This window comes from Theropithecus gelada, chromosome 6 (genome assembly GCF_003255815.1).
Source record: "Theropithecus gelada isolate Dixy chromosome 6, Tgel_1.0, whole genome shotgun sequence".
Classification (NCBI taxonomy): Eukaryota; Metazoa; Chordata; class Mammalia; order Primates; family Cercopithecidae; genus Theropithecus; species Theropithecus gelada.
Window position 1 is genome coordinate 21,789,254 of NC_037673.1, and position 13,315 is coordinate 21,802,568.

The window sequence follows — 13,315 nt, forward strand, 5'->3', positions numbered from 1 at the left end:
CTCTCGTATTGCAATATTGAAAGGGAAATCTTAACAAACAATTTAAGATCATTCTGGATCTGCAACACTACTGTTGGTGTTTACATTCACAATTATTGCGATACACCTAATTCTTTAAGGATTACTAATGATAGTTGCCAAGATAAAGTTTTCTGAGAACTTATTGAATATATGCTTGAGTATTATTTTACAGTCTTTACCCAAAACATTCTGTATTTTAAAAATTGTAGTTGTTTCAATTGATTTTGAATTTTTATGGACTTTATTCAATGAGATATTTTCTCATATTTTTGTCAAGTCATACTGTCATGTTTAATTGAGTGACATATCTATGTGCATGTGTGTGTGCAAACACAATACACAATACAATACATACAATAGATAGGTGGATAGTTTTTAAGTTTCATTACAAAAATGTCCTCCTGAATTATTTTTTAAAGACTCAATAGATGTAGGGTACAGGTTACAATTTTCTTTCTAATAGAACAGTAAGTTAGTGTAGGGGATTGCCTCTAGTGGATCCATATTTAGAGATGAAAGCAAATTACACACTGAAAGAAAATCCATGTGTTTTATTAGGCTCTGAAGTCCTCAAATGCTTGGTGTAATTTATGATAAAAATTATACAAATATGTTTTGGCTGTTCCTTTAAAATTTATTTAGAATCTTACAATCTCTCACCATCTCTGTCACTATACCATCATGTTCCACATTTCTACCAGTTTCCTGGCTCACTTCTATGGTCTCTTAACTGAGCTATTGCTCTCATTATTTCCTAGTTATTATTGTCTTCAAATAACCAGAGTCACCTGGGTCTATAAGAGTAAGGTGAGGCCGGGCACGGTGGCTCATGCGTGTAATCCCAGCACCTTGGGAGGCCAAGACGGGTGGATCACCTGAGGTCAGGAGTTCAAGACCAGCCTGACCAACATGGTGAAACCCCGTCTCTATTAAAAATACAAAAAATTAGCCAGGTGTGTTGGCAGGCACCTATGATACCAGCTACTCAGGAGGCTGAGGCAGGAGAATCGCTTGAACCCAGGAGACAGAGGTTGTAGTGAGCCGAGATCCCTCCATTGCATTCCAACCTGGGCAACAAGAACAAAACTCCATATCAAAAAAAAAAAAAAAAAAAAAGAGTAAAGGTGATCTAGATCTACACTCAACATGGGCTCTCTATATCATGATCTGTTAATAATTCAACACCTTTGCCTGGTCTACAGGGCTCTCCCTGGCGAGCCCTTCATCTCTGGGCAAGGGCCTCTTCCTTCACTACACTCCAGCCCCACTGGCCTTCTTGCCTAGTACACTCCCAATTCAGAGATTTTGAAATTGCTGCTCAAACTTTTAGGAACTCACATCCCCCAAATACCACATGGTCAGGTTTTTGCTCATATTCCCTTCTAATAGAGAAGCCTTTTTTTATTTTTCACCTCACTGTAAGATACTCTCCACCCTCCACATGCCTTGTACCCCTTCACCGTGCTTTAAGTCTTTCTAGCTTGAATTCATCGCTGCTGAAAGTGATTTCTAATTTGTTTATCTTCTGACATCCTCAGTTGAATGGAAACTGTTTGAGTGCGGGGAGTGTGTCTATTGAGTTCACTGCCCTATCTCCATAGTGGAGTCTGGAAAACAGTGACTGCTTCCAAAATACCTGCTGAATGAAGCAGTGAAAGTTATGGACATTGAGCTTTATTTAGATAATGAATTTCAGGCCAGTAAAATGGTCAACAATGATTAATCCACCACAGGAGACAAGAGAAGAGTGTGTGTGTGTGTGCTTTTTTATTTGCAGATATACTTACAAGATTATCTACCCTATCTAAATCTATTTTAATACAAGTGTTATATAATTTTGCATATTTCAATTTTAATACAGTTAAGAAGTATAAAAATTCCAAATAAATTAAACACAATAAATACAAAAAATAAATAACATGACTCATTCTCTGTAGATCTTTCATAATGAAAAAGGCAGATATGTTCTTATTGCTTTCATGATAGTTGAACTTATATAACTGAATGATTACTTTCAAAGATTAATATGTTTTGATATAATAAGATAAAGAATTATTATTAAATCATACCTTTTTCAATTGTGTTAAAAATAAATAAGAATGACATATATTTTTCTAGATTGACACCTAGACATTGATTATTTATTGGTATAGATGGTAAATATGTGTAAATAAAATTGATGATATAAACATAAAACTGCGTGAATATAAAATATAGTTATAATAATTAAATATAAAGAAGTATATAGACATAAATATATATAATGTATATCTAGAATTGAATCTTTTGTACTTTAACTTTGGAAGTATACTTAATTTTATATTTAAATATCATGACTTCTTAATTTAAAATATTTTTTATATTATTAATGATTTTTATTTGTTTCATTTGAATAGATGTTTGTAACCTATTTAAATGTGATTTCTTTGTTGGAGACTTTCTTAGGGAAAATATTAAGTGAGAAGACTTTACATTGATTTGCAATTAAAAGAAAAAGAGAAAAACTAAATAATAATAAGGGAGTAAACTGGATAATAATTTGACATATTTTTCTTTGCAAATTTAGCATAAATTAGCATAAGAGTATTTTGCAAATTTAGCATAAATGCTTAATTTAATATAGTGGGATCATGTGGGATCTAGAAATTAAATTAATTTCTAGACTAAGCATAATTTATGCACAATAGCAGAAATAAAAATATGATAATCTATTTGAAAAATGTGTTTCTTTTTCAGAGTATTTTCATTATCATATATATTGCTTTCTTGTTAAAATTCAGAGTTCCTGAGCAAATATGGGAGGGGCATGCTGATTAATGGAACTGAATGCAAAATATTTATTCTCGTCAAAATAATTACAATGAGCAAATGAGTATTGTATACTGCAGTTTGGGGTGTTTTCTCCAAAATTCTTCAAAATAGAGTGTGTTTTGTAGAAGAGGAGGAAGAGGCTAAATTAAATGAGCTTCGCTTTTCTGCCTTTATTTTGTTATTGGAAATTTCTATAATTTGCCTCATTATTATGGAAGAAAGCTGCACACTTTAAATGCCATTATAATTTTTCTTTCTCACATTAACAGACTCCTTTATGTCACCACCCAACAAAAGACAGAACTACAGACACTGTAAAGAATGATTTCTTTCTGATATTTCAACTAACTTTGCCCTCTGTAATCCTCTTTGGCTCTAGTCTATATGCCATCACTAAACAACTTCCCAGCACAGTCTGTCTTTCTCTCTGTCTGTTTATTGGTAATTCTTTTTCCCTTTCCTCCGTATAGCCCTCTCACATCCATTACTGGCCTTTCACATTTCTTCTACTTCTCAGGGGATTAGAGCTTACACACATCAGTATGCCTCCACTGTGATATCAACCAACATTGTGGTGAATTAGATATTTATATCTTCAGAAGAGCCATAAAAAGGCGCAGTATCAAGGCTGGTGGGGTTAGAGTTACTTTTTGATCTTGTTTTTACAATAATCTTTATATGTATAGTAATAAAAAATTAGGTTACAATTAAACTCCAGTAAGAATCTTTTTAAATGACATAATCAAATTATCAGGTCTAATTGTTCAACATAAAATAGATAATAGTTGAATCACAAAATAATAGCACCTGTAGAATTAAATACTCAGCATCACTAGGTCTTCTTCTTCTTCTTCTTTTTTTTTTTTTAGTTTAAAATACAGTTGACTCTTGAGCAACACAAGTTTGGACTGTGCAGGGCCACTTATATGTGGATTTTCCTCTGCCTCTGCCTCTGCCATCCCAGAGACAGCAATACCAGCCCCTCCTCTTCCTCCTTCTCCTCAGCAATGTGAAGATGATGAGGATGAAGACCTTTATGATGATCCACTAACACTTAACAAAAGTAAATATATTTCCTTTTCCTTATGATTTTCTTAATAACATTTTCTCCTCCCTAGCTTACTTTATTGTAAGACTACAGTATATATGGCCAGGTGTGGTGGCTTAGGCCTGTAATCCCAGCACTTTGGGAGGCCGAGGCGGGTGGATCACGAGGTCAGGAGTTCGAGACCAGCCTGACCAACATGGTGCAATCTCATCTCTACTAAAAATACAAAAACTAGCCGGGTGTGGTGGTGCATATCTGTAATCCCAGCTACTCAGGAGTCTGAGTCAGGAGAATCCCTTGAAACCAGGATGCGGAGGTTACAGTGAGCCAACATCGCACCACTGCACTCCAGCCTGGGTGACAAGATTGCGACTCCATCTCAAAAAAAAAAAAAAAAAAAAAAAAGAATACAGTATACAGTATATACTATGTATAACATACAAAATATGTGTCAAATGTTTATGTGATTGGTAAAGCTTCTGGTCAAGAGTAAGCTATTAGTACTGAAATTTTGGAGGATCCAAAAGATACATGCAGATTTTTGACTGCATGGAGTATTAGTACCCCTAACTCCCACATTGTTCAAGGGTCAACTCTATTGCTAATTGAAGGAAAATTAAAATTACTTGTCATTTTCAACATTTATTTTTTATCTTCTTTAATTATTATTTAGTAGTCAACTGTCCAAACATTTGTCTATATACCTTTTTCAATTTGATGACTCCCTCTTGTGTATCCTCATCTGTGACGATGTCAAACAAATTTCCCCCATCTCCTGGAACGATATTGTATTCAATTTCTGCATTTTGTCCAAAATCAGGATCCACAGCTCTTATTCTTCCAATAGCTGAGCCAATAGGGGAAGACTCAGGAACTTTCAGGTGGAAGATGCCTGATAAGACATATAAAATTCAAATTGACAGTCGGGTTAGTAAGAGATATAGTAAGATTACAAGGCTTGAAAAATAGAGTCTACTGAAAGTAAATCACATTTAGAACATTATAGTGCAAAATGAAAAGGCATTTTGCTGTCACGTTTAGGATTATGATTAGGAGTAATAACTTCACTTTTCTCTTCAATATGTGCTGCTCTAGAATTTTAATTGGGCATTATAAATGTAGCGAATGCTAAAGTAAAATTATTAGCAGGACTTGTTTTACACACTTATTGACATAAAAGTGTACCACATGTCAAATGGGAGGGTGGGACTATTCATGAAATTAATTAGTACTAATACTACAGACTGCAAGACATAGATGAAAAGTTATAGAAGATAGATAGATAGATAGATACATAGAGAAAGTTGAGGTTGTATTTCCTAAAACTAATGACGTCAATAAGTATATATCATTAAACTAAAAATAACCTGTAAAATGATAATCTGTATAGTTAACCAAAATTCTAGTAGATGATAGATTGAAATATAGTATATTATAGACTAAAATTCAGCTTCTATTTAGTAAATTTTAACTTGTCACCCTTCTATAGACTTTTACTGATATTTTAAGTCATGAAGTTCTATCTCCCGAAGCTTTTTAATAGCATTAAGAAAGAAAAAAAAAGTAAAATGCTTATTTTTACCACCAGGTGGAGCATTCATATTGTAATGAAATTTATACTGAATCAGCAAAACATAGATAAAACATGTCAGAATCATGGAAAATTGTAATACTCTCAAAAAAAAATAGACATGATTTTAAGGTTTTGTAGAATTTTTAAAAGTCTGACACACAAGAAAGATATAAAAAGCACGCTCTTTTACTGATATTTCATTAAAACAAATATTAATGGGTTTAACAACAGTCTGTTCAAATTAAAATAAGGAAAGGAAATGAGAGAAAATAAAAATTAAAAAACAAAACTAAACACAAAAATCTAAAGTTTCCATTTTGATATTGGAGTTCCACTTTCAATTTCTCGTACTGGATTTAGAATGGCTCTTTCCCATGGGTAAATCAACTGTGGTGATTCATTCATTTTAGAATTTTAGTTACATTTATGGAAAATAAATTAAGAAGATACCAAAAATGTCTGTTGCATAGAAGTTAATTAAAAAATCATATTATAATATTACAGTTATTTTCTCCAGGAAAGTGTGAGAAAAAAATCACATCTTGTAGAGATTCTGCCAGATATTTTATTTTTGATTTTCAATTATTTTTGAGGTCCTATGGTTCTTTCACAATCAGTTTCAAAACTTGGTAATTTCATTAGTGTGGGCAACATTTAAATCTCCCATCTTCCCTCCTTCCCCCAGAAAATGATATCTACCATGTGTCTTGCATATGCATACCAGCCATATTTAAGTCCAGCATATTATCTCCTTGGAATGTATATGTGATTTGATCTCAAGACAGCTAAATACTCAACTAAAATTTGTTTATTTTACATACAAGACAAAATGATACTTTACAGTGGTCCATAAGAATTATATTTAAATAATCAGCTTAGTTAATTCATAGTATATCTGCCTTCAAAGAGGATATGAGGGCTCTTTCTAAAAAATGCACTTAAAAGTTTAAATAGATAAAAAAAAAAATTATAGACCTAACAACAACAACAACAAAAAACTCCCTCCAAGTCACAATGCTAAAGTGTTACATAGATATTATGAAGAAATCTCAGTTAAGGAAAGTCATATTATTTGATCAAAGTAGTAACTTCTCATAGGCTAGGATTATTGTTTTATTTTTATTTCCTAAGCACTTAACATGGTAGCTGTCATTTAGGGATGCTTAATGTTTGCTGAACTTAAAGCAGTGATTGAACTTGAGGCAATCAAATCAAAGAAGAAAAACAAAAGAATGGGTTACATGGCATGCCTATTTTCTACCAGAAGGATAAGCCAGATATTCAAGAAGAATCTATCCGATTTCAAATAGACTAAATTACATGGCTTTTGGAACTACTTTCTTAGGGCATAAGTTTTCTTAATAGATAAATTAAAACCTGATCCTAGTGAGGCATTCCTGAGATAATAGGAAATATGAGGGTCCCTGAACTTCTGTATAATGAGGCAAGAAAGCATGTGACAAAGTTTTTACAGTTGTACTAAACTTAAGGACAAATTCCCCAGAAAAAGGACAAGGCACAGAACGTGTGAGTAATTTTTCATTTTCTTTTTTTTTTTCTTCTTAAATGCCCGTTAAATGAAAATACAACTTATCAGAAACTGTGTTTGTATCTTTTGCATCTTGTTGTGTGATTGTGATGAAGAATCTGAAGGAACATCAAAAGCTTTGAACTCACAGTATGATTGGTCATAGCCCAAACTTATGGTTCATAAATGAGTGTTAGAAAAAGTCTAAATTTTTTTTCTAATAAAAGAGAGAAATGGAGGTCTATGTTGAACAGTGTACTAGAAATCCTTCTTGATCAGGACTTTTAGTTGGAAACTTAGGGCTAAACATCATCAAGGAAATAGCTGAACAAGTGTTCAGAGAGACAGGGAGCCGTTGAGTATAGTGGATTTCAAACTTCAAATGTGGCCAGCAGTAGGGGTGGTAAAGGTGAAACAGCGAGAGTCATAAGGAGAGGAGTAGTACGAGAATGTTAGGAACTCATGGGCATCTCACTTAAAGGGCTGGGGACATTTCAGCTTATTCCATCCAATCCATTCAATGCGAGCCAATTCAAGTTACATATTAGGTTTATGAGTTAGCTTTACATTTACATTTGAACGGTTAAAAGAAATAGTTAAGGGAATTACACATCGATGAAAATGATAGAGCCTGAGGTCCTCTCTAAGGGATTATGGTTAGTGAAGGTGAAGAGTTTAGCGACAGTTGAGATCCTCCAATATGGGTGGGAGGTGGGGGGTAAATTAAAGCACTGAAAGGTATTGCAAAGGGCACTGGATAATTCAAACTGCAGATGAAAGATCCCCCTTTTCAACATAATATGCTGAGATATGAACTTTATGTTTTATAAAAGAACATTTTATGGGGCTAGTAACAATAAATGTAAAGACAGCTATTCTTTGTAGTATTCTATCAATGTAAGTGAAATAGGGTGTGTTGTTTTAAGTTGTCAGCATAGAGAATGCCAACAAATTCCATTTTTATCTAATGGCATTGAAAAACTTGTGATAAACTGAAATAATAGCATTGTCCAATAATGATTGATTTACTAGCATTCCACTAGCTTGCATGCCCTCAAAATTAAGATAAAATAAAAGTAAAGCAATAATTCACCACTTACATTTTTGTGTGCGTTAAGTTTTAGTGCATGTGAAATGCAAATATACAGAGCAATGGATTTTCTACTCTTTACATAGCAGACATACATTTTAGTAAGGTGGAAGTCACGTTCATTAAGACAAGTGTTTCTTAATAAAATATTACAGCTGGTAATAAAGTCTGCAGAATATGGATCAAGTCAGAGAAACTATGCATTTGTCATGTCGGATTGTGTAGGTTCTGTCAGTTTATTTCCAATGACTTGACATTTTATCATTTCCAGAATCTCAACAGCAATAAAACTGAGGTCATTCAGCTTAATTCAAAACTGTGAAGTAATCTTCAGCTGTGCCAAAGTTGGATTGTTCATGATGTACTGTGTAATTACACCGCCATCGTCTTTTAGGCGTCCTACTTTTGATGCATATGAAACATCTTAATGGCACTGCCTGTACCACAAGAATTGAGAAATAAAACAGGTGACAAGAGATTGTCCACAGTCAATAAAAATATGTATTTACCTATTCATCAAATATACATATTATGCTTAACCAAAATCTCCATTTTCCCATGGAGAAGGAGGAAACGGCATGCAGTGAACTAAGTATAAGGATCAAATTCTTAAATATAATATTCCCTGTTAGTTCCAAGAGTAGAAAAAAAATCAGGTAGTTATAAGCTACGTAAGTATCCTCTCAGTAACTATGTCATTTGAAAAGATACTGATTAGGACATAAACTGTGGGTTGGGGGGTAGAGGACATGCATTGCTACTTAAAAAAAAGGATGTAAAATACATTTACCTTCCTTTTTTGTTTATTGCAGGAAATTTCCAGATACTGATGAAAACACCAAAATAAATATATTTACTTGACAAAATATAAATGAAGATCTTTACTTAAAAATAAAGATTATAGGACCTGAACAAATATATTAAGTGAATGAATGACTTTAAAAATACCACAGCATTCAATAATACCAGTAGCAAGTTAAAAAGAAGATAAAATAATCCATTACAAACTGACTTTTGAAATACATTTTATTTTATCTTTATGTAACAATAATTCTAAAGTTACTAAAAAAAAGAAGTCTATGTTCAGCTGCAAATGAGTTACCTAAATACAAGTAACTAATGCAAATATAATTCATATTTAATAATACAAGAATACTAGAAATATTGGAGGGCTTAAGAACAAATTATTTCAAATTGATGAAAATGTTAAACATTTTTAAAAACTCAAAAACATATATTTGAGACCAACTAAATAGACTATGATTTGAAATATTACATTTCAATTTAAACTTCAAAAAATTATATATAGCACTGAACTATTGATTCAGTAATTGAATTCAACCATTAGATTGTTCAAATGATCCTGCATACTTTTTGTGTGAGAGTGATTTACCTTCTAATGGCTTAGAAATAAAATTGTGTTGTATCAATATTTTATTTTTTTAATGTCTTAAAGATATATCACACAGAATTATTTCACCTTACTTAAACAACATGAAAAGAAAATACAAGTAAACAACATATTGTGTGAATAAAAAGGAACTTTATAGAAATTGTGTACCTGTAGCTCTGTGACCTTGAGCAAAATATTTTAAATATCCCTGTTTTGCTGATCTTTTAAAATATTTCTCTTTTCCTGATATGTAAAATTAGTATAACAATATCTACCTTACAGATTTGTTTTTGAAAGTCACTTATACAAAAGTGTATGAAACTCATACAGTATTATCTATTATTACTAGTTAACTTTATAATAATATTTGTATAGTCTATACGTCTTATAATTTTTCCTATCAGAATGGCAATAGCCAACAGGAAACTGTCTATAGAGGTGTGGAGATGAAAGAAAGATCTTAAAACAGTTCTAAAAAGTCATTTTAATTTTAATTGAAATATTTTCCCATATCTTGAAAATTGGAGGATTCAGGAAGAAAAAAATGTTTTGGTGGTGGAAGAACATTTTATGCCCTCTATTTCCTTACAAGCCTGAGGCTATATTTTCAATAAGCCCAAATTAAAGTAATAGAAATATTGTCCACTAGGAAGAACTATCCTGATAACAAAGCTGGATTCAAGCTGGATTTTAGTCAAGCATACTAAACATACGGTGAATGGAATCTCTCAGTAATAACAGAAACATCCACTGCTGCTCATTCCCAGGATGAGGCTAGGATGAACTCTTTTTTTTTTTTTTTGAGACGGAGTCCCGCTCTGTCTCCCAGGCTGCAGTGCAGTGGCGAGATCTCGGCTCACTGCAAGCTCCGCCTCGCGGGTTCACGCCATTTTCTTGCCTCAGCCTCCAGAATAACTGGGACTACGGGCGCCCGCCACCAGGCCCGGCTAATTTTTTTGTGTTGTTAGTAGAGACAGGGTTTCACCATGTTAGCCAGGATGGTCTGGATCTCCTGACCTCATGATTAGTACGTCTCAGCCTTCCAAAGTGCTGGGATTACAGGCGTGAGCCACCGCGCCCGGCCAGATGGACATAGTTTTTTATGTGTCAACTATTTGGCCCTAGAGGTTCACTTGATTGGTTAAATTACTTCACCTTTAAGATGTTATAATTGCCCATTCTAGATTTTAACTAACGATATACATGAATAAGAATTGCCATGCACACAATATCCATCATATTAATGAATCAAGATTTATAAATTATCTGTAACAACAGCAATATTTCTTGCCTCCGAACAATGAGAAATTTATTCCTGTAAACTTTTTCTAGTTCTGAGCAGCTAAATGCAATAAAAAAATTTAAGGCTGGATGTTAAATTGTCTTTCAAAAATTATCTTTGCATAGTAGATTAATTGCTGAATTTTCCTGTATCTCAGATGATTGATATTTGACTCAACTACAATTTTTAGTGGTCTCCTTCATGGAATGACAAGGAAAAACACAAACAAAAAGACAAGTGTTCTTCTTGATGGCATTTATGGTCTAGTGGGAGAGAAGTCAATTAAACAATCACACAAACAAAGTAAAATTTTAGAGAAACACCATTGCTCTAAAGGAAAGTTAACACAATTCTATTCAATGTTTAAATTGAGAATCTGAGCTGAGACAACATAACGCTGGGGTCTATGAGGTCAGCTAATAGAAAACATTCTAAAGAGAAGTAACCATATGACAACGGTGATATGATCATAGTTTCCCGTCTTACCAGTTTGTTTGTTCAATAACTCCCACTAGGACCTATCATCTCTAATGTCAGAACCACCTCTAGTAAATTAACCTACAGCCTATATAGCTTGGCCATGTCCTTTTGTTGCTGCAATTTGGCAAACCCTAACTCTTGATGATGGTAATTGTCTTCCTTCTGAAGGAGGAGGGATGGTTCACTGAGGAAAGCCATAGAGAAGCAGTTAGATATTACTATAAATTATGATCATTAACTTTGAATGCCCCTTCAAAATTGCTTAAAAAGCACACAGATTTGCAAAGGTAGCTGACTACCGTTCTCCGTGACTTCTAGTTTGAACTGCTCTACTGTCCTCACATATCTGCTTAATTACTAACTTTACTACTTCCTTTCTCAGGTGGTGGCCTTGCCTTGTAGTTCCCAGAAAAAAAAAAAAAAAAAAAAAACGATGTTGCATAGGAGATTGCTCAGCTTCCCTAACCTTCAAAGGATCCCACATCAGTGTGACTCATAGTTTGAACAATCATAACATGTAAGATATAATACAAACTTTTTTTTATTTATCTCTCGCTGTTCCTTTAGACTTTCTTCTGTGGGAGTATGCTTTGTCTTGGAAGAAAACAATGGTGAGTAAATGATGTTTCTTCTCACTATTAAATAATAGTCCTATGTTCACTTTAATTTTAAAAACCTAGATTTGGAAGTTAGACATTTCCAATAAATGACATTAACTAATGCATCAATCCATATGCAAAATGAAGACTTCTTCCGTTGGCCACCCCACCCACCTCCAAGCCAATTAGAGCCAGCAGCAGATAGGACATTGGGTTGGGATCTGGATGGATTAGCAGGCTTTCTCTGTCCAAATTTTTAAATTTTTCTTCATCATCTCCTTTCCTGGGGTGTTTTCACCTTATCATTGGAGGCAGGAAAGCTAGGAGACTGGACTGTTCTTACTTGATGATGTGGTTTTTGCTTCTCTGGAGCTGCACAGTGCACTTGGGGGCAGCTCTTGGAAGTTTCTCTTGCAGCAGGCTCCCACACCAATGGCATTGCCTCTCCTTTGATGGACTATGACCTCAGCCTCCAGATTTCTGGCGACCTGCTCCACATGCAGATTCTCACTTCAAGGAGAATCTCTTTGTCAGGACTTAGCATAATGCTGGGTTGGTTTTCCCTTCTGCTTACTCATTTCTTGCCATTCCTTTTGTTGTCATACAATTACTTTCCCAAACACAGCCTTGTTCTATTTTCCTTTCTCTGCTGTTTTCAGGACATTTTAACTTTCCTCAGCACGAGACAGGTATCAGTCCAGGAATTTCCCTCATTTTCTGGGAAAATATGTTAGAGTTTATTATTGATCTTAGCTGAATGGAAGGCCCTATTCATCAAACTTGAGAGGAGTAGGAAGGGCAATCCCACCACTCACTTTTAGTAGATAGAGACTAAACATGGCTTTCTCCAAAGAAATCCTCTGCACATAATTTTCCCTCTACTTCACACTCTACAAAACATGCTTTAAAAGACTAACAAAATATTTCCCGGGCGCAGTGGCTCAAGTCTGTAATCCCAGCACTTTGGGAAGCCAAGATGGGCCAATCACTTGAGGTCAGAAGTTCGAGACCAGCCTGGTCAACATGGTGAAAGTCTATCTCTACTAAAAATACAAAAATTAGCCGGGTATGGTAGTGTGTGCCTGTAATCCCAGTTACTTGGGAGCTGAGGCAGGATAATCACTTGAGCCAGGGAGGCAGATGTTGCAGTGAGGTGAGATCGTGCCACTGCGCACCAGCCTGGGGGACAGAGCGAGACCCTGTCTCAAAACACACACACACACACACACACACACACACACACACACACACAGACACAACAAAACAAACAACCAAAAAACCCCCCAAAAAACAAACAAACAAAAAGACTAACAAAATACCTTACTATGACCGAAAGCTCCAAGATTCTTAAAAGCATCTGATATTTCCATTGTAAATTGTGATCTGAGACCATACTCTGCTACATAGTATCTATTATGTGTTAGCTTTATAGTTCATACTTCAATATTAACCTCTTGTTATAGCTGTAAGCATTCTTTCAATTGAAGTGT

At 34.3% G+C, this 13,315-nt stretch overlaps 1 protein-coding gene across 8 annotated transcripts in view; it reads right to left on the reverse strand.

Moving 5' to 3' along the window:
• Positions 1-13,315, reverse strand: part of CDH12 (cadherin 12) — a 1,140,321-nt gene that overhangs the window by 69,470 nt on the left and 1,057,536 nt on the right. For all 8 annotated transcript variants that reach the window (XM_025388387.1, XM_025388389.1, XM_025388391.1 and 5 more), the window contains one exon: positions 4,585-4,772. In XM_025388387.1, the coding sequence (XP_025244172.1) occupies positions 4,585-4,772 (188 nt within the window). The remainder of the gene's footprint in view (positions 1-4,584; positions 4,773-13,315) is intronic.